At 43.2% G+C, this 22,804-nt stretch overlaps 2 protein-coding genes across 2 annotated transcripts in view; one reads left to right on the top strand and one right to left on the bottom strand.

Annotated features, from left to right (window-relative positions):
• LOC108794345 (protein-L-isoaspartate(D-aspartate) O-methyltransferase-like) overlaps window positions 1–6,653 on the bottom strand; it is a 31,302-nt gene extending 24,649 nt beyond the window's left edge. The window contains exon 1 of the mRNA XM_018565374.1: window positions 6,560–6,653. Coding sequence (XP_018420876.1) covers window positions 6,560–6,573 — 14 coding nt within the window. The 5' untranslated portion in view covers window positions 6,574–6,653. The remainder of the gene's footprint in view (window positions 1–6,559) is intronic.
• Window positions 6,654–6,797: 144 nt separating this feature from the next.
• On the top strand, window positions 6,798–17,157 carry CUNH15orf57 (chromosome unknown C15orf57 homolog). The gene is made up of 4 exons (XM_018565363.1): window positions 6,798–6,803; window positions 8,274–8,544; window positions 14,600–14,753; window positions 16,971–17,157. Exons 2-4 carry the CDS (start codon window positions 8,292–8,294, stop codon window positions 17,107–17,109), a joined length of 546 nt encoding a protein of 181 aa, XP_018420865.1. The 5' UTR covers window positions 6,798–6,803; window positions 8,274–8,291; the 3' UTR covers window positions 17,110–17,157.
• The last annotated feature ends 5,647 nt before the right edge of the window (window positions 17,158–22,804 follow it).

Below are 22,804 nucleotides of genomic sequence, written 5' to 3'. Positions count from 1 at the left end.
GTTTGAAAGATTGTCTACACCAGCAGTTTAAACAATCCAGTCCCATCACCCTGTTTGTCATGTTGAGCTCTATTAGGGGTTTGCTTTTAACTTTTGTTTTTAATTAAAACTAGCAAAAGTGTGCCAGAATGAGACAACAGCTGGGTGGTATCCATATAGCAAAAGGGTGGTAAGACCGTTCCAACTTTGCTTTATGTGCAAGTATTAATTTGAACATCTTTTTAATCATTTTAATATGTTTTATTGATTTTGTATTTTTTTTCCTCAGACCTCCTGTCACATCTGATGGGCAGACAAAACAATGTCCAGCCACAACACCCACTTCTAGGGTAAAAGGATGCAAAATCAGCTCCTTTTTTGCCTCACAATCCTCTGTAATCAAAGGATCCAAGATTATGCCAGATCGTCCTTCCCCACATGCACCCTCCTCCCGGTCGACAAATTAGTCCCTCTCTTTGCCAGCGATGGAAGGCGGTTGGGACTCCAGAAGCCCATCCTCCACAGCTATAGATAATGAATGGGACTAGTCACACAAAAAATCTCTACCGACCTGCCATAATATGGAAGTTCTTGGCTGGGAGAGTCGAATAAGAAAGAGATAAGTGCTTTAAAATCTGAACTTCAACAAGTGGTGACTAGGGTAGGGAATATGCTAGAAACTATACATAAACAGCTTGATACACATCAGATGACCTTAAACAAACATACCTCCCAAATCTAAGACTTGCTTTATCACATAGATGACATGGAGAAACACATCATGCAGAACATTATCTGCAGACATGAGGTCCCCAAACTTCAAACATTGTTCCAACTCTCCACCAATTTTCAGTACTTCTGGCCAAACCTCTGGATTCATCTATCACTGTAGATAGGAAGAGCTCATTGTACAGACCAACAGAGGCCTTGTGCCATTATCTGTCAAATTCGCTTTCAAATCGGAGAAGGAAGCCATTATGACTGCAGCCTGGGCCCAACATACCATATCTTTTGAGGACACCACTATCCTGCTTTTTCCAGACCTTTCATGGCAGGCACTCACCCTCCAGCTGGTTCTCAGACCACTACTAGATGTGCTGAAGTAGGAGAACATCAAGTATCGCTGAGGTCATCCCTTTCAACTGCATGATACCAGAAATGGCAAATTGGCCTCATTCGCAAATTTAGGAGAACTGCCTTTATTTTTGGGAACTCTGGAGTTTCCACAAGAAGCTCTCCTTGAGTGGCCCTTTACTCCAGTCCTCCCAGGAATGGCACAGAGAGCCAGGGGGCCTGTCAGTGTGCCCTACCAGAATCGCCATGTTTGCTCAGACACTCCAAATCAAACCTGAATGGTCTCCAGTGACTCCTTAGCCTATATTTTACTTTATGGAACTGCTTCCATGTTGCTGTCCAGTATCCCCAAACTTTCACCTTGCTTCCAAGTTTGATTCTTCTTAGATTTAACAGATTATTTCTGGTTACTTTATACACTTACAAGATCACCGTTATTGTTGGATTGCTCATGGACCTAATTTATTATTTAGTTGTATGAGACTATGGAGGACTTTACTTACCTCGGTTTTATGTACCCTTCAACCTTATAATCATGTCCTTTGGCATCTATTGTAGATTACACACCTACTAGGCTTATTTGTTAATCTGTTGCTTGTTATATGCATGTTGTATTGCCTCCCCTTCTCTTTTCTCCCTTTGTCACCTGCCCCTCCCTTTCCTACCTCTCCTTTTCCCATCTGACAGGGCTCTTGCCCACTTAGGTAGTAAGCTGCAGTCACTATCCAACCAACAAATTTCCACTAGGCTCCTTTGACAAATGTTGATTGAAAAGTCAACTTTTATCTAACCAAGTGATGTCAACAGGGCCCTCCACAGCTCAAATTTTAATTAAGTCAGCAGTCAGATGGAATTTCAAGGAGTGTATGGCCAGCACTGCTTAACCGTACCAGAAAACAAAGCAGGTTTTCTACCTTGCCTGACAGTGCTGTGTGGCAGAGCTAGATACTAATCTTTTAGCAGGATAAAACAACTCATGTTCACACATATGCATTTCATCTATGCATTTAGCTGTTTGCATGGAGTTCAGCTTTAATACTGATACTTTGGGTGCAGTCTTGTCCAGCTAAAGAATCAGTCATAAAAAAATCCTTACTTTTTTGTTTTGGGTTAAAGGATGATTGTTGCTGGAATACTTAAGGATCGGTGACAAATCTCATTCTTCTAATTATATAAACACTTGATATTGCCGTTTTGCATGGGGCCCCATGTGTTGGTCTTTTAAACATTTAAACTATGTGCTAATTAAGAAATGTATTACTTTTAGAAAGATGGTATTTTTAGAATATCATAGGTTACCCCGATCACAGGAACAACAGGATTTACCATTTTCTGCTATGTCTCTAAGACAGAAAGAAAAAGGACGTTTCCAAAAGCTGGTGAGCCTAAAATTGGGGTCGGGTAATGAGCTGAGCAAGGGAGGGACCAACAGCATGCCATAGTGAAATAGAGGAAATGGTTTAATATAGCGATGCACATAGTGTGCCATGACAGACTATGGGGCCCAACAATGTCACAAGTTGCCTGTGTGCACCCAGCCAGGCTACTTTCAATATATGAACAATTACAAAGTACTCTTCCAATAAAGGAACAATATTATTAACTTGTTTATTGGTCAGCATTAGGCTTATGCATCCAAGAGGTGCTGAAAGCATCTCCACTGCTGGTTGTGACTGTCAGCTTTCCCCATTCTTGAGGGTCTCTGTGCTTGGCATTAAGAGACCACTCTCTGCTCGGGTGCCAAATGTCATAAAGGAAACATAGACAGCCATGGAGAGAAGTGAGAAGGCAGAGATAAGGGAAAGAGAGTCTTAGCAAGCAGCTTCATTAGGGGTGGCTGCTGCTTCTGTGTTACACTCCGTCTAAATGGACATCAGAGTGCTCCTGGGGACAGAAGAGACTGAATCTGGTCTAAACTCAGCCAGAAGGCTAGGAAGCACAGGAGTTCAGACTGCATTGAGAATAGGAGGACAGCAACAGAAGAGATGGAGGAGAGAACGTAGCCTACACCTCCTTCCCAGCCCCGGCTTGCTGCTCCCTGCTCCTAGCTGAAAGGAGTATTGAAACTGCTGTCACTACTCCAGTCAGCCTACAGCAGAAGAGCCACAGAAAATTCCCAGCGGCCCGGAGAGCCAGCAGTCAACCTGAAGAGCTGAACACTCGGGGAGATCCAGAGGAGTTCTTAAGTATGGATATAGAAAAGAAAACAAAAAGGAAAAAAAAAACATGACAGTGGATTTAAGTAAAAAATGATTTTAGATATACTTTAAAAAATTTGCAGACATCTGCAGTCCAAAAATATGCCAATTTTGAGTTACATCTCAATCAATGAAGACCTATTAATTCATTTCTAGTCACCAAAATTCCCTGAGCACTGCTGGTATTTGAAAATAAAAATATTTTGATACTGCTTAGTTGCTCCTAATATATAAAAAGAAAGAGAAGCCCATACTAACTGCTCTCCATGCAGTTCTAAGGGGGACTGATTCAATAAAATCAGAGAATGTAAAATGAGCACAGAACTGGAGCTGCTACCCATAGAGGTCATTCAGAATTCTTTTTTAAAAAGTATCTAAACCTGGATAGAAAGATTCAGAACATAGTAGCTTACCTTACCCAAGTTTCACTACTGGTAACCTGAGATCCTGGCAGTAATACGCTTATCCATAACTTCCTGTCCTAAAGTGACACAACTTTCTGAGTATCTCCCCAAGAATAAGTAGTGTAGTCACCCTAGGTTGGATTTGTGCTCCCGCTTTGGGCAGCGCTGAGTATTGTATGTTTATTGAGTTGGCACTATGAGCTAAAAAACTGCTGGTGTACGGGGGCCTTACAGCAGTATAGCTCACAGTGCCATTTCAATACGTCAGTGTCACATGCCCCACTGCAAGAGTCCACTTTTTACATAAATGGGGTTCTTCTTTTTAAGCCCATCTGGTGGAACGTGTGAAAGGCTATGGGATCAGTGTGGGATATTGCTGTGTACTTGGATGGTACGAACTTTCAATGAATCTGATTAGTTTATGAACTGTCGAATGTGTGGCTCTACGTTGGAATTTCAGGATTTTGTTACGCTCGTATGCTTGGAGCCTGCACCTGATTGATGTGACTGGTTGGGTCGCTGTTGTCCGACTTTGGGGATAGATCGGTGTATGTTTTGAAATTCTATGATGGAGTTCTTTGACAATCTTCCACTCATTATAAACTTTTAACTAGGGATGCACCAAAATTTCGGCCCCTGAAACATATCGGTCGAAAATGTTACTTTTGGCAAAATGCCCATAGTACCATCTTTCGGACGAAATAGCAGTGCATCCGTGCTTTCTCCTCTGCCTGCTGCTATATGTCCCAGCGCGGTGGGGAATCTGTCACAGGAGGCCGAGCGGTGCGGTGGAGGAGATCACCAGAAGATCAGACATGATTCAGGGGTTCTTTTTGCTCTACCCACATCACTGGGCTTTACTATACTAGCCCAGTGACACTGGCAGTGGGCAGAGCCTGTTAGAGAAAGGAGTTCACGTTCAGGCCCTCTCCTCTGCTGACTCAGGCCTGGTTCACACCTGGGCGTTTTGTAGCGCGTTCGTACGCTCTGCAAAACGCTTAAACACAGAAATCCCATTGTTTCCTATGGGTATGGTTCACACCTGGGCGTATTTCAGCCCGTCTGAACGCGCTACAAAGCGACCTACGCCCAAAGAAGTACATGTACTTCTTTGGGGCGTTTTGGTCTTGCGTTTCCATTGGGATACAGCCAAGTAGCCCACGGAAACGCACGTTTGTAGCGCGTTTTTTTACCGCGAATCGCGGTACCAACGCGCATATTCAATACGCATAGGTGTGAACCAATGGCAATGTCAATGGCACCGCAGCCACACCCCTGCCCGTAGTGCGATCGCCCGAACTCGGAACGCAGGCACATTCGTGCCTGCTATTCCGGTCCAGTGCGATCTACAAAAATAGTGCTTGCACTAATGTGCCTGCGTTCCGGGATTGCCAACCCAGGCACCACTAATGTGCCTGCGTTGGCAATCACACTGCAGACGGGGAACGTGGCTTCAATGCACCGCCATGCCCCCTCCTGACCCTGAACGCAGGGAGCCTCCCAGAGGCCAAGCACTCTGGAGCGTAGACTGTGGTGTGAACGGGCCCTGACAGCAGATAGGAGCAACAGGCAGCCTGCTATTGCTCCCGCCCACTTCCTGCTATCTGCATCTTTTTGGTCACAATGGGTGGGCAGGAAGAAGATGACAGCAGGGGGTGGCAGAGGCTAGTCGGGCATTTTTGATTTTGGTATCAGACAGGCAAATTTTTAATTTTCAGTTTCTGCCACGAATTTTCATTTCAGTGCATCCCTATCAAGTACCTCAACGAATAGCAAAAATGTTTCTTATTTGTGTATTCTCAAATCATCTCTGAATTGGTGCTGACACTGTGCTTCCTTCTGGAGGGTGGCTACTTTTGTTCCCCATGGTCCCTGTGTGTGTTGTAAAGTAGTCACCGCTCCAAGTTCCCTCCTGTGATGGACTACAATCTCAATACAAACTAGTAAACTAAACAGGAGATTTAAGTCTATCACGGAAGCGAGCTTGGAGCTGTGGCTACTTTACAACACACACAGGGATGCACTATTTTTTGCGATCGCACCGGACTGCGGGCATTGCTGTACCACAAGTTCTGCTGCGGTTGATCGCACTGTGGGCAGGAGGCGTGTCTGCGGTGCCACTGACATGAATGGCACCACCACACCCCTCCCGCTCCAAAACACAGGAGGCTTTAATTATGTGATCCAGTGCGTTCCACGCACCAACTGTGCCGGAACACATTGGATATGGGGCGCACCGCCCTAAGCGTGACTAGTAGCTATACCATGACCTGGATGAATGAGAACCTTCACAAACATATAACGGAAATATGAAGTGCAATGATGCAGTGTTTTTTTTTTTTTTAGAGAATACAGTTCGGGGGCCCCGATTACATCTATGCTTTGCATCAACACACTATAAAATGTGCAGTTTACCATGCATTACCGCAAACACATCTACCATAGTGCAATGCACTCTATTCACTGCGAATAACAGCTCAATGCACACACACACACACACTGCGTAACACACCACAGATGTGAGCGATCTACAGGTTGCGTGAAAAAACTTCTTGCATGCAGCATCTTTGGAGCTTTGCACCCGCCAAAAAAACTGACTTCTTAATGCAATACATGCAAACGCATGTACTACATTAGGAATGCATTGCATTGATTTTATAATGGGGGTGAACATGCCCATTTCGCAAAATAAGAGGTAAAACATTATACGTTGCTATTGGCAACAATTCGGTGCTCAAATGTATTTTCTCCAATTTAAATAGTGTTTAGTAACTCCCAGCAGCTGTCATAAAATAACCATCAGTCTTTACTATCGCACATGTATGCACTCTAAGCACATACACACGACCCCCTTTGCTTCGCACTTCCGGCCTAAGCTCGCCTTCGCACTGACACTGCACTCACCTGCACAACCACATTGGTCTTCGCGACAGCCGTATGTGAAGTCTCCAGCGTGCGATAGGCAAGTTGCTATGACAAACGTTTTGAGCACGGCTCCGTCCTACTTCGAAAGGCGCAATTGGTCGGAGCTTCGATGACTGCCACGCTAATGGACCTATCACGGTGCAAGATAGTGTGTGCTATAAAGTGCAGACAGGACACGCCCACATAAGGGCGGAAGTGTCATAGCCGCAGAAAGGAAAGAGAGGTGAGTGGTGCAGCTGTAGTGTTGTTGTGTTATTGTTAGTGCAGAGGTCAGTTGGGAGGTAGTATAGTATCTGCAGTGCGCTTTCAGTGAGTATATTACATGAAATCTGCGGATACGTGCATTATATTATCACTCATGGGGTTGTTTACAATTCCTAAATGTTAACTGTGTTGTAAAGGGATCCATTCATAGTTCTGCTTATGGTTATTGCATGCATGGTGACATGCCGTATTGCTAACTCTTTGATCAGTGAGGTTTCCTTGCTGTAACATTCCTACAGCCAATTTATCTAACAGAAGTACTAGTGCAGGAAGACAAGGCTTCTTTATAATAGAACACTAACCCAAGATAATGGCTGTCCTGTCTATTAGAGCTTGTTCACAGCTTGGACTCTAAAACACAGGTGGGCTGGTGTCTGTTGTGTGTGGCGGGAAGGGGCGGTGTGATGCATTGTTACAAAACATCACACTGTTTACTTTTTTCTTTATAATGTCACAAAACGGCACTTCATTGAAGTTGGCGCACCGCAGTGCGTTTTGACACATTGTGGTGCTGTATAAACATGCAGACATGCTGCATTTTTATGCACCACACCAGATAATCATGATGTCAACAGGCCAGATAGGAAACAATTGTTTTCTATGTGCTTTTGCATTGAGCCCGCCTCGATCTTTGCAGATTAGTGATGAGGCTGGGCTTGGTGTGAACCCAGTTTGTCCAAGCCCACTCAAAACTCCGATCGGCACCCCCTCATCCCGACCCAATCAATTGTGGGGAGGCGCATTACCCACCCAGCAGCGAACATCAGAAAAGGTAGGGGAATGTCCGCATCACAATGGCTGCCACTGATTGGGTCGGGAGGAAGGGGTTGCGGTAAGAGTTTTGAGGTGGCTTGAGCCAACGCAGATAAACTGCGCTCGTGCCAAGCCCAGCCTTATCGCTAATCAGATTTGGAGGGGGTGGTGGTCAGAGTTATGAGTGGGCTTTAGCAAATTCAGGTGAACTGGGTTCACACCAAGTATCAGCTCATCAGTGATCTGATTGGGAGGGGGTGGTGATCGGAGTTTTGAGCTGGCCTGAGCAAACTCAGGCGAACTGGGTTCACACCAAGCCCAGCCTCATCACTAAATTAAGTGCCAAGCTGTGGAGCCCATTGCACTAGGATATAGAATTTTTAGAATTGCGTAGTCACTGGGAGGGATAGTAAGAGTGCTTGTGTCACCATGATGGCCTTGGCCAATGTTTTTAATGCCGCAAGCAAAGCTAAACCTATCCTTAGGGTTTGTATTCAGCCAGATAGTCAACTTGTTTCAACATTTAGCGGTTGACATTACTCTGTTGTAAAGGCCCCAATGGCCTTTTTCCCCACTGCTATATGAGTGACCAATAAAGACTGTTTCCTTATATTTGTTGTTCATACATATGTATTTCATTGTTAACATGTTTAGTGTTTGGTTTTTTTTTTTACAGATATTATTTACTGCATCAATGAGGATGCTGGAGAGCCTAGATTGCAGCGCTAATGTCTCTGGCCAGGATTTGTGGGCTGAGATTTGTCCACATGCTCCAGACACACAGGAAGTAAATGCTCAAGAAACCTTTTCAGACTCCTTTCTGGGCCCTTTTCCTGATGAACTCAACCATGACAATAACGGAAATCAATCTGAACTTAACTCTCACAATTTCAGTCAAAAACCATGGGCTCCGTTACAAGACTCTGAAGTATATTTAGCATCTCTAGGTTAGTAGATGTGCAATTGCTTACTGATTTAGTTCATTTTTCTTTAAAAAAAAAATATTTTTAGAAAGAATAGCTTTCCTATATAAATTGCTAACACATAGATTTCCTATCTGTATATAGAAAGCTCTATGGATGTACTTCATTCTAGCCTGGACATTTGGCATAGAAACACATAGCCTATTTTCCTCTAACTGACATTGGTTTATTGTATCTGGTCACTTTGTTATGGAAAACCCTTGAGTGCGGACAGATTTGTGATTCTCCAACCCATGCATTCCCTAACGCCGTCATCTGAACTACCGTTTTTTTGGTATCGAGTACCGATATATTTTTTTCCGGTACTCACCGATACCAAATAACAATACCGGAAGTCCCATTATGGAAGCCAGGCAGCGTGTAATGACTCGCCACCTGGCTTCCTGATTAGCCAGGAAGCCGGGCGGCGTGTAAAGACTCGCCACCCGGCTTCCTCATTTAGCAGGGAAGCCGACTAGATGCTCCCTCGTCACCAGGTGACCAAGCATGGAGCCGGCTTTCTGCCCACTCAGGTAACCGGGCGCCATGTAATGAGGCGTTGCCCGGCTTTCTGATTGGTCGAGAAGCTGGCCATCAGGAAGCCGGGCAACACGTCATTACACTGTGCCTTGCTTCCTGATTGGCCGGGAAGCCAGCACCATGTATGTCATTACACGCTGCCCGGCTTTCTGCTTGGCCGGGAAACCAGCTTCATGCTCCCTCGTCATCTCATGACGAGGAAGCAGGGTGCCACATCATTACATGGCCCCCGGCTTCCATGATTGGCCAGCAAACCGGCTCCATGCTTCTCGTCACATAGTGACGAGAAGCATGGGACGGCTTCCTTGCTAATCGGGAAGCTGGGTGGCGAGTCTTTACACGCTGCCCGGCTAATCAGGAAGCCAGGTGGTGAGTCATTACACGTTGCCTGGCTCCCTGAGCCAGGTCCCTGGGACTTCCGGTACTCAGTATTTGGTATCGGCGAGTACCGAAGAAAAAATATCGATACTCGTACTTGGTACCAAAATATCGGTATCTGTGCATCCCTAATTTACACAGTCTGCTTGCAAAGCACAGAGGCGGCCATTTGAAAAGGAGCTGAAGGAGGACGCAAAAAGTAAGTTTCTATGTTCATATACAGCAGCTGTATATGACTGCTTCATGTACACTCGGTGTACATTGCTGGCATATGTTCTTTTGGGCATTACAGCTGAACTCCAGGCAGATGGCTTAATACACAGATGCAATACATATGAGGGAGCTGTTTTACCTGACAAATGACTTATATTTCTGTTCATCCTTTTTTGAGCTTTAAACAGCTTTGGCAGGTCAAAAAAACTGATTTTTACTGAACTGTGAAAACCCCCCCAAAAAACAGGTCTCCATCTCGTCCCCAGCCTGTGATTGGACAGCAAAAGAAAAAGCGGCAGACTGATAAGCTCGTCTCTCTGTCATTTTGCTCCTTCCTCCAGTCAGCACACTCCTTGCACAGCACTGATTGGCCCTTGTTCTGCTTCTCAAACCCCCCCTGCTATTCTGAATGCTAAGGGAGGCCCTGAATTAGTCTAATGCATTTTAATGGTGCTCGTGTCCATCTCGCCTGCACCATGGAAATGCACAATACTGTGTGAAAATGTGAAGACACCCCAGGGTGCCGCAACGCCCAGGTTGAGAAAGACTGAACTATAGAGTAGTTGATCAGGTTATGGGCATCACTAATAACTGCATAGGTTTCAAAAACATTTTAGGAAAACATCAAGCTCTGAAACAGAACATATGCTACCTCTGCAGCTTTAGGCCCCGTTCACACTGAGCGATTTATCGCGCGGTAATTCCCGCGATATCGCGGCTATTTACCTCGCGATATCACTCTCCAATGCTTGGCAATGGGGCAAAGGGTCCTGCTGTCGTGGGTCGTGTGTCACTACAGCAGGACCCTTTTTGGAGCGGATTTTGCCACGATTCAATGCTTTTCAATGCAAGCATTTGCGCGACAAATCACGCAATATGCAAAACGCGCGACAAACGCGCGATTTGCGAATCGCCAAGTGTGAATGGGGCCTTAGGGTGGCTTTGGAAGGGAAATGCCTGTCCAAGAAGAATGAGTGTGGATACATTTTCCTGGCCATGCAGAAAAATGTGAATACGTAGTTTACCAGTTCCATTTTTCTCACTAACGAAGGATTGGCCCCATTGTGCAGAGGTTTTTCCAAGCTAGAAAATCTCTGAGCAGTAATAAGCACCCCAAAATGGCTCATTGCCTCCACTTAATGTATCCCTATATGACATTGCATTGAAAGTTGAAACAGTGTGAGTATTTAAGCACTTCAGTATGGACTGTGCGGAAGGAGCTGCTAGACTCTCTAAATATTTTCTGCTAATGGGTTGGTATTTCTGTCTTTTGTTAGAGCGGATAATATGCAAATGAGCAGATTTCTGATGACTACCATCCTGCTCATGGGTCAGGCCGACTTTTTACAGTGGCTTTTTGGAGCACAAAAGAGAAGCCTTTTTTTGTGAGTTTTGGGATCCATAGTACTACATGGGGCATATATTATTTTAAAGATTTATACCTCTTACAGCAGGGGTAGCAAACCTCCGCCCCTCCAGCTGTGGTGGAACTACAAATCCCATGAGGCAATGCAAGATTCTCACAGCCACAGACATGACTCCTGAAGAGATGCATCATGGGATTTGTAGTCTCACCACAGCTGGAGGACCAGAGGTTTGCTACCCCTGTCTTACAGCCCATGTTCATCTAAAGGAGTAGTAATGATGCTATTTTACTGACCATTTCTCAAAGCTTTACACAAGGATATGCATCTTTATTTTCTGCTATGTGACTGTAACTTTCAAACCTCACTGCACTTAACTGAAAATAAGTATCTTTGTCCTGGTGTAATAGCTGTGTGAATTGAACCCAATGCAATAAGTCTGCAGTTATAATTTGTATCGGATTTTTTTTGAGGGTCTCACAGTGGCAGAGCTGGGATTTGGTCGAGCATGGTAAAGGTGATTGAAGGAACATCAGGGTATCTGCTGCCAAGCTTCAAACTACTATAAATGAGGTCACGTCAATAATAGCCTAAATCTCGCCGTAGCAACAGATTGAAATTGACTGTGTTTCCTAGCCTCCTGTGACTCATCTGGTTTTTTTTTTTTTTTAAGATTCAGTGGCTGCTTGACTTTCTGAGGTTTTTCTGTGGACCGAATTAAAATATACTGCAATATTTAGTAGGGCTGCAGCTAATGATTATTTTCAAAATTGATTAGTTAGCCGATTATTAAGTTCGATCGGATAAAAAAAAGAAAATGCCAATAATACATTACACAGCACAACACATAATACCACCAGCTATAGAGGAATACAACAAATCCCAGCAATAGTACATTATAGCTGGTGGTATTCTGCTTGCGCTGTATCATGTATTCTTACTGGGATTTGTTGTACTCCTCTATAGCTGGTAATATTCTGCGTGCATTGCGCCGCTGTATAATGTATTCTTGCTGGCTGGGATTTGTTGTATTCCTCTATAGCTGGAGGTAAATTATTGCGCTGTATAATTATACAGCGCAATGCAGAATATATACCAGCTATAGAGGAATACAGCAAATCGCAGCCAGCATTAAATTCATTATACAGCGGCGCAATGCACGCAGAATATCACCAACTGTAGCGGAATACAACAAATCCCAGCACATACATTATACTATAATGTATTGTAGCCAGGATTTGTTGTACTCCTCCTATAGCTGGTGGTATTCTGCATTGCGTTGTATAATGATTACACAGCGCAATGCAGAATATACCACCAGCTATAGAGGAATACAACAAATCCCAGCAATACAATATACATACAGTGCATAATGTATTGCTGGGATTTGTATTCTCTATAGCTGATGGTACATTGCTCTGTGTATGTACCATCAACTATAGAGGAATACAACAGTTCCCACTATCCCAGCAATACATTAAAATAACCCAATCGGTGTGTGTGTGTGTGTCACAGACACTCTTACTTTTAGATGCAGGATCGTGGGCCTGTCGGGTGCCATTCCCCCTCGATCTTTGGCAGGCAGCGGCGCGTCAGAGAGGGGAGAAGAGGTGTGCCGTGCGCGGCGTAGCGCTCAGGTCCTGTGTGGAGCCGTGAGAAGGGTAAACTAATCGATACCCGACTAATCGATGATGGAAAACCATTGACAAAGTTTTCCATCATCGATTTTAATCGACTACATCGATTAGTTGTTGCAGCTCTAATATATTTTGTCGCATCCTTGTATAATTTGAGTTAGACCGCTGCTGTATTAGAACCTCTACCCCCTTTCACTAAAATCAAATCAGCTTGCAGCTCTGCATGCTGATATGTAATAATTTTACATTTATTAGTTAAACATTTTTTTTAACTAAACACAGTTTTTCCTCTTCCTGGTTCTCTTAGGCATTAGTGATGCAGCACGTGCCTAAGAGATGCACACTGGGAAAGTTACATCAGCAGAGCATTTCTGGGAAATCTCATTTGTAATATCATAAGATCTCAGAGAAAGGCATTTTCCTCCCCTGAGATGATAGGCATGGTCACATGTGCCAGAGTTCCAGGAAGTAAAGGGATATATATTAATCTGCACTTAGTTAAATGGCCACTGTGAGAAGAATGGGGTGGAAAATTAAAAATAAGGTATGCAAAGAATACAATTCCAGCAATTATATAGAAGTATGTGTTTGTAGATTGTCATTACTAAACCTTTCTAAGGGTTTCTTTGTTGTCATTTTAAAGATGCGGGTAAAGGTCCGCTTTAACCATTTTACCCCAGAGGAACCCTTGAAATAGTTTTCACATCTAAGGGAATCTAAATTCTAAAATTTACATCTACAGCTCACGGTGCATAAGGTTGTTCTGTATGATGGAGATATAATAAATAAGAAGTAACCTATCTAGCAGGGGCGTCCAGAGGCTGGGTGACACCCGGAGCGGTAACCAAGTGTCACCATGCGCGATGACATCATCGCACACGCGCGGCAGTCTTCTGATACCTGCCGGCGGCCATCTTGGTGATGGACACTAGCAGAGAGAGGAGGGGACAGTCACCCAGCGGGATGAGGTATGCCGCCAGGTCCCCTCCTCTGATACTGTCATGGTCATGGACCGAACGCCCGACTTTTCAGAGGGGGTGACACCAAAATGACTGTCATTTTGGTGTCACCCCTCCAATGGTGTCACCCGGGTGCGGGCCGCACCCCCCTTGTGACGCCACTGCTACCTAGAGCATTTGACCCCCAAAACATTTTGTATCACACTCCTGCTCTATACATCAAAATAATTTTCAGAAATTTTTTAAAAAAATGATAATAAAATGAAACATAATGACAGGAAAATATGTAGTTATTTATCTCAGTGGAGAAGGCTCCACTGGTCCCTCTCTGATGGCTCTGCTGATTAATCTTGTCCCCGAAAATGTGCAAGCACCTTTAGGCTGGAGGTCAGTCTGCCATTGTTACTGTTTGAAGTGTGGGTAAAGCCTAACATTGAACTCCTCTTATTTACTCCCTTCTGGTCTGCTAAATATACCATTGGAAGCGTTTTGTTATATCTGTTTAACAGGTGCAAAAAATACCTGTAGATTTTGCCAGAAATCTTGTGAGCTAATAAGGAGTGGGAAAGGAAATGAGGAAAGTGTCTGTGTTCTTTGTAATTCATCAGAAATTAAGTAGGCAGGGCTGACACCAAGCACATAGGCATTCTGAGCGGTGTTGTCCTGTCAATGAGGAAGCTAGGAGCATACTACGCTTCTGGCACATAATCCATGATTTTCCTGTACTTACAGCATGTTTAAAGGGATAAACCATGGGGAAATGTGCATGTATTCCAGAGATGTACTAAAGATAGAGATATATTTATTTTAATTTGCCTTGACATATTCTTTAAGGAATCCTGTCAACTTTTGGAGGAATCCTGGTTAAGAAAGGCTGTACTACACATTATTTGTATGTTAGTGAAGGTGTATACTAGTAATTGTTGTAAACTTGTTTCTTTGTCCCCAGAACGTAGGTTACAAAGAATTAAAGGTCAGAACCGTGAAGTGACCTCCAAAGAAATGTTACATTCTTTAGGACAGGCAAAGAAGGAATGTTGGGATAGATTTCTCCAAGAGGCATTTGAACCTGAAGCTTATGTTCCTACTGATATTGATAGCAGGTAGGTGTGAATACACCAATGTTTATCATTAGTATAACAATTACAGCTAACTATAGGTGTGAAGGCAACACTTGATTAAAGTATATTTACACCCTAACAATAAGCTTCTTATTTGTTGTCTCTTGATCTGTTAAAGACTAACTCTGGGCATATTAAACGAGAACTATGGGGTAACCTTTTTATCGCATAGTTCCCTTTAGTGTCATGGGAGGACATATACCAATGTCCTCCTGTGACCCAAAGCTCAGTATATAGCGGGCTATTGCTCGCTATATACTGAGAGCGCCACAGCCGGGATGGATCCCAACAATACTGCTGAGATCCACCCAGCTGCGTGAGTGACAGCGGGCTTTGCACATCTAGAGGCAGAGTCAGCTGTGCCCGCCCCCTCCCCCGTCCACTTCTCCACTCTGCACTGGAGGAGGGGAGGGGGGAATCCCTGCGGGGTGCAGTGACTGACAGTCACCTTTTTGCATGATCGTGCAGTGAGCGAGCGGCGATACATGTTCTTCCCGCTCAATAGAGCCGACCTCTGACAATTAAATTGTTACAGGTCGGCTCTAACTATGAGGATGAGTGTAAATCACTCGCCTCATAGTTCTTTTTATTTTTTGCTGTGGTGATGCTGCCACATTGCAAGGATTAAATGTTTGTTTTGTTCCGGGGTCTAAAATAATTGAAAAAAAAATGTGTGTGTGTGTATACACACACAATCCTCGGTTCCGCCTGGTTGCAGCCTCCTATCCTCCGGGCTCCGATGGTCTGAGGACCTGTGACGTCATCAATCCATTCATTTGCATTGGATTTGAAGACGTCTAGGGACATTCCAGAGCGGGAGTGGAGGGATGGAGAGGGGAGCAGACACCACCACGGGACCAAGGATCGGATGAATATGTATTTTGGACCGAAGACCAAACCAAGCTCTTAACCCTTGTAGTGCGGGGGTAGCCCCACTGAAAGTGTTATTGTTTAATATGCATACCTTTTGAATGCATTTTGTTATATTTGTTTGAGAAGTGAGGGGAAAAAAAATACCCCTTGGTCCTGGCAAAAATCTTGTGAGCTGATAACTTCCTGTGTTCTATGCTTCTGCTGTCTGTTATTTAGTATTCTCAGTTCTCTTTCAGGGTGCAGAACACCCTAATCTGTGTTCTGGAGAATAGGAGAGGGGGAGGTGTTCTGTATACCTGCTCAAGGGGACAATACTAATCCCTTATCTATAGTACAGTGAGTGAGTGTTGTCACCCTAGGACAGGAAGTGAGTTACTTGCAGGATCACCAGGTGAAAATAAAAGCAGAAAAAGCCTTTAGGAAAACAAATGCAGCGCCCACATCTAAGAACTGATGAGCTGCACTATATTACATCACCAAGTCCAGCTTCAGGAAAACACAATCATTCCTCAGCAATTCTAGAATAAAATCGGCACTATCTGTTATACTTGCCTCCTCTTGGGCACTTTCCCTTACAGCCCCACTTGTTCACTAATCCAACGTTGGTCATCCTCTTGGCTTAACGATGCCCACAGTCATTCCACCTACTTCCTATGAGCCCAGGTCCTCAAGGCTCCACCTCTGCCTTAGACTGCTAGGGGAATGCTGCAGAGATGAGCACCACATCATTACATGGTGCACCTCTCTGCATCATTTAGAATCCGCCATGCCGGAGGAAGAGGAGGGTGAAGAGGACCTGTGCAATCATTGGACTGAAAACACCTGGAGAAAGTCCATGTTTCTAATTTGTTTATGTGTAACATTATTTTGCTGAGTCAAATGTTAACGTAAAGCTTTACTCTGGGCAAACGGCTTAATGCACAGATGAGAAACATATAAAAGCTTTTTGAGCCTGCAAAGGATTTGTGTTGCTGTTTATTACCTGTATTTATACAGCGCCGACAATTTACACAGCGCTTTACATAGCACACATTCACATCAGTCCCTGCCCTCAAGGAGCTTACAATCTATGGTCTAATTGCAACTTGAGGCTATTGCACACGCATAAAGAGTCAATTTAGAGAGTAGCCAATTAACCTTCCACCATGTCTTTGGCGTGTGGGAGGAAACTCACACAAACATAGAGAGAACATGCAAACTTCTTGCAGATAGTGTCCTGACTGGGATTCAAACCAGGGACCGGTACTGCAAGAAAGAAGTGCTGCCCACTGTTTATCTGCTTATCCCTATTGATTTATTTCCTTTTTCTAAATCTCACATTTCCAGCACACTAGAACATTTGAAGCGGTGGCTGCAGCCAGAGAAAGTGGCTCTGAACGCAGAGGAAGTGCAATGCCTAATACCTGGTGAAGCTCCCCCGAAAAATGGTGACAATGAGCAGGACGAGGCAGCTGCTGAGCACTGACGACCTGGAAATTACCTTTTACTAGGCTTTTATAAATTCAAATGTCCATAAAGATTGGTGTATGTAGGCCATTTACACTTGTAAATCATACTGTGTACTCTTGTCATTCCATTTTTTTTACGTAACAAAAAGACACATTTTTTTCATTTTTCTCTCCCAAAATGTTTTTGTTTTTTTTGCAATGTTTAATTATTGTATATAAAATAATACCTTTTGTTATTTCCCCAAAATAAGCTACTTGTATTGTCCTGTGTTGAAGTAAAAAAACAACTATGAATAAATAAAATATTTGCTCTACAGAAAGACACTACTTTAAAGATAACCTGTCACGCATGCAGAACTGCACATAGGTTACCAGAATATACGGACAATCGTGTTCTATAAACATATTATAAATGTAGCAGAGCACTATGGTGTTAATATTATTTATTTTTATTTTTTTACGGTATTATGAGTACAGACTGCATCTCACTTTATAGGACAATGCTAGGGATGCACTGAAAGCGTTTTTTTGGTATAGAGTACCGATTTATTTTTATTTTTTCCAGTATTAGCCGATATAGATACCGGCATCCCGAGGTACCGTGGGCCCAGATTATCAGGAAGCTAGGCGACCCGCCGCCCAGCTTCCTGATTGCCTGGGAAGCCGGTGTTCTATCGAAAGACATTTAAAAAAAAAATAGGCTCAGGATCGCTTCTGTTGTAAAGCCGACGGTCGGCTCTACAAGTTTAAACAGACTCCCGGCGGCAAAAGTTGCCGGGAGTCTGTTTAAACAGCCCCGATGCTGGCGACGTACACTGTACGTCGTCAGTCACAAAGGGGTTAAGAATGTCAACAGGAGATAAAATGGTTATTTCACGTAGATTATAACAATCATTTGCCATAACGGTTATTTTTTTTAGCACTGGCAGCAAAACATGCCTGAAAATTAGAATTGTGGCCCAAAAGCCTTACAGTTTGTTGAATAGAATTTACAGTCTGTCAGGTTATACATTTTCGTCTGCTGCCTATTGTGCAAATGTCTCAGAAAATTTCCAGCTCACAGCCCCTTATTTTGCCATCTCGGTGTAATGATGAGCATTGCATCACACTTTGGAGACCATCAATAGCCAGAGATGTCATAGTACACGAATGTGCAATGTTATGTGTATGTCCAATGAGTGATTTTAACACTATTAAAAAAATCTCTCATGGGCCAATAGTCTTCATTTCAGCATAGATTTTTAATAGTGATATATCCCCACTTGGTGCCGGATTGAAGGTGGAGGTAGAGCAACTACTGAAAATCTCAAACTTTTGCTGCTACGTTTTGCATGAGGTGTACTATCTGAACCTCTCTGAGCTGGTCTTTTAATTCAATAAGCTTTTATTGAGGTTTTTCACAAACAAACAGATATACATAAACAAACATAGCATCCCAAGAGGACAGCCATCATCGAACAATTTGAGTATGTGTGAGAAGTACAAATTTCGCAGATTAACATATGCTAGTATTACATCCAGATGTAGGCACCATCCAATCTATGCCGTCAGGTTAGTAAGTGAACATCAGCAAAAAAGGCTAAACATGGCGTCCTTTGTAGGAGCATTAGAACAATGCCGCCTCCATGACGGAGGTATCCAGAGTAACAACTACAATGAAAGGGTAAACTGGCTTGTACCAACCTTCCTATAGCACTGAAATACCGGTATAATGGAGGTCATATGATATCAACCATCATACACTTTTGAAGACAGAACTCCCTGGTGAAGTGGAAGGCACAAGAACCAGGTAGAAATATTGAGATTAAGAGAGACTGAAAGATGAAAATACATAGGTAGGGGGAAGGAAGGAGGGGAAGATGAAGACAGGAGGACAAGGTAGGAATGGGAGGATGAATTGATACCTCACCGGGTACACGTCGCCCAGTAGAGGCTGAGCTGGTCTTTTAAAGAAGAACTCCAGGGAAGATTATTATTAACCCTAGGATCTGGGCTACCCCCGCACTGCAAGGGTTAAGTGCTCATTTGTGTCTAGGCAAGTAAATAAAAAAAAATACTCATCTGATCCTGTGAGTCGGCTGGCTCTTAAGCTGGCCATACACCAATAGATTTTCTGCAGATTTTCTATGGTCAGATGGAAAAAGTGGAACAGATTCCTCCATCTACGCTAAACTGTGTGGCTGGAGGAATCTCCCACTGGGCCAAGTTTCAGTATCTTGCTAGTCGGCCCCACTGCCTGTCAAAATACCTGAATAATCTGATTGGATGCAGGTATTGTTCGGGTATTTACTTATTGAAGTAAATTCCTGATGAAAGTTCAATCAGTGTGGTAAATTTATACAAAACAATGCAAAACAGTTACACTGGAATAGTATTTAAATAGAACATTTAGAGATGAAATAATGAAGTTAAATAGGTTCTTAAAGCGGTAGTAAACTGCTACCCTAAAAGGAATGATGGGCCTTCAGGAGGTGTTTGCTATAATCCAGCATTTCCCAACCTATTTTCAGTCACGGCACCCTTTAAAAGTATGCAAAATCTTAAGGCACCCCAGTACAAAATGTAGGGGGGGAAAAAAAACAAGCATGTGGTCCATTCTAAATGCATTCCAGGCCTTTATCCCACATAGGGGGTCGGTATGGATGGGTGGACCCAACACAAAAAATTAGGAGGTCCCCTTCACATCTGGAGCCCCTTCTTTCACATCAGAAGTCCTACCCTTTACATTAGGAGCCCTCTTAACATCAGAAGCCTTTCCTTCACTTCAGAGTCCCCCCTCTACACCAGAGCCCCCCATTCATTCCACAGTCCCTCCCTTTCACTACAATGTTCTCCATTCGCATCAGGTGCCTCCTTCAAACCAAAAGCTCGCTCGAACCATGGAAAGGCACAATGCTATAAAAAAAGGCACCCCTGAGGAAGCAGGAAAGCACCCCAGGGTGCCATGGCACCCTGGTTGACAGAGGCTGCCATAATGTAATAGAAAGCACAGTGTATTAGCACATAATGGCAGACTTACCTTGCAAATTATTCCCTCCAGTGCTGCAATGTCGGCACTCTCCTCACTCGCCAGTGCCCCCATCTTCTCCCGGTCTGCTTTCCAGTTCAGCATCTTTGGCCTCTTGATTGGCTGGGCCAGGATGACGTAACTACACTAATGCGCACAGAAGCTACTTTGTCACAGAACCATGCTGGGACCAGGCACTGAGCTGCACATGTTTTGTGGAGAGGAGGCACATTCAACACTTCCTGCTCTGTAATAGACATGTGCACTGCCAAAAAATTTGTTTCGTTTTAAATTCGGATTTGTGTTATTTCGTTTTTCGGGATTCGGGTGTGAAAGTCAATTTGGAATTCGGACGAAATTCGTTAGCGGTAGTTCGTTCGAACGTTCGTTTTCGTTTCTTATTCGTTTCGTTCATTCGTTCGTTCGTTTGCAGCAAAGTGACATTTGAGGGGGAAAATGTTTTTCCTCAACGGACGAAACGAATAAGAAACGAAAACGAAACGAACGTTCGAACGAACTACCGCTGCCGAATTTCATAAACGGAAAATAGGATTCGTTTGCATTCGTTATATCTGTAATTCGGATACATCCGAATTTCCGAAAATGCGTCCGAATTTCGATTCGGAACGAAACGAATCGCACATGTCTACTCTGTAATGCACATAATCACAAAAGTCTGCTTTAGCCCTTTGGCATTTTAGTTACATCACCAAAATATTGATCATAGGGCTTTTATTCTCTTATAATATATCCTAGCAGTAGCCTAAAAATAGGACTTGCATTTTGTCTACTAATATAACATGAAAAATTGCAAATATCACAAACAGCTCTTCCTGGCTAGATTTTCTTTTGCAAAGCCAGTGAACGAAAAAGCTTTCCTTACACTAGATATCATGAGAATACTTTACAAAGACTGATAGGTTTACTTAGCAGAAGCCAAGGAGATGTTCCTTTTAAAATTCTTTACATTTTTGACAAACCTTTAAAGCCCTGGAGTTTCTAACTTTTAAAATCAAGTGAATGAAATTTTTATCCATGCTGAAAAATTTCTGATAAATAATTAACATTTTGTTGTATAAATAAAGGATTTACAGAAAGAACCCGTCACCTGCACTGTACTATCATATAGGGGGCGTTTAAGTCCCCTATAATAGCAATAAAAGGAAAAAAAAAAATTAAACAAAGTTTCAAAAATCAAAGTTTAATAAAATAAATAAGAAGCTCTGTTTGAACACAAACACACACATATGGCACAAACGTAAACGGGAATTGTGCTTTTATGCAGACCCTCTGGCTTCAGTGTTTTATTATGAGTCACAGACTAGGATCGAGTATGCAAATCAGGAAAGTCAGTGTAAAGTCAGAAGTCCTTATCAGCATATGTGTTCTGGGTAATGAAGCATTATATGACTGGCAGACAAATAGCATTTGCAGGTTGAGAAATCAGAAATGTCAGGCCTCGGTGACATTGTTTGTAAAGTTCCCCCATATCAGTTATAATCACCCTACCAGTGCTCTCCCCTTCGCTGACTCTTCTGTCACAGTTGGCAACAACACCCGGTACTTACGCGTTTGGGGGAGCATGCGACTTCCTCCCATGTGACAATACTATTTTCAGCTTCATGTCATCTTTGTCTGCCTTGTCAGATACACATTAATTTATAACCCTAATAGATGACTTTTCCTCCACTTTCTCCGTAATTTGACATGGTAAACAGTTTTTCTTATACCTAGCATTGCAACCTCATAATCAACTAGTCTTTCCTGTCAAGTTATTCCAAAGACATTCACAATTTGACAGCAGTTTATGTTCTTTGGTTGGCAACAACGACTTACGAACCTTTCATTTACGGCTTGATTTTCAAGCCTTGATTATACCACTTTGTCTGTTGACACTACTTTTCTATTATGTTTTCAACTCATCTATTCTAGATTATCTTTGCCTTGTAGCTGTGATTGTAGCATATACCTTTCCGTCGTCTCTGAAACTCATTCAATCTAATTCTTTTTGATTACAACAAGAACGCCTCTTGGTTGCCTATGATGCAGCATTCCAAAAATATAAAGTCTTTGTCTAAGGATGGTATGGTCTTGTTCTCTCTATTTCTACATCCAAAAATCTTAGAGAAGCAGAAGTAAAATTGGTGCCCTAATCTTTTAACATGGTTTTAAGCAGGCCAACTTGACAAAATATTTTTCTCTCCCGTTCATTGAAGGACACAGGGAACAGATCGGAGATCATGTACTGTAGGGTAATATCGCCACCTGCAGGAGAAGGACGCTAGGCACAAAAAAACGAAAGACCAATTACAGCCCAGGGGCGGCCCCTGCCGGTGGCCCCACCCCCCACCTACTGAGAAGTCTCCATTCTTCAATGAACGGAGAGAAAAGGATTTTACGGTGAGTACCAAAATCCTATTTTTACCACTTGGTTTACAACTATTTTGGTAGTAATATTTCACAGGGGAACAGTGAGAGGAGGAGGGGGCTGGGATGTGACATCTTCTCTCACCCTCCAATCACAGAATGCCTTATATTCTTTGAAAAAAATACAAGGCATAGTGAGGAGAGGAGGAGCCCTTTACTGCTTAAGTTGCATCCCTCACTTGAGAGAAAAAGATTAGTGATTTCCCAAAATAACATTAGCAAATTATACACTGAGTGGCCAGATTATTATGACCACCTGACGTTTGTAGGCAAATTAG

The sequence above is a fragment of the Nanorana parkeri genome, unplaced genomic scaffold (genome assembly GCF_000935625.1).
Source record: "Nanorana parkeri isolate BGI_ZX_2015 unplaced genomic scaffold, ASM93562v1 scaffold837, whole genome shotgun sequence".
In the NCBI taxonomy this organism is placed as follows: domain Eukaryota; kingdom Metazoa; phylum Chordata; class Amphibia; order Anura; family Dicroglossidae; genus Nanorana; species Nanorana parkeri.
The sequence above is the reverse complement of the archived record's forward strand: the minus strand, read 5'-3'. Positions and strand labels throughout refer to the sequence as shown.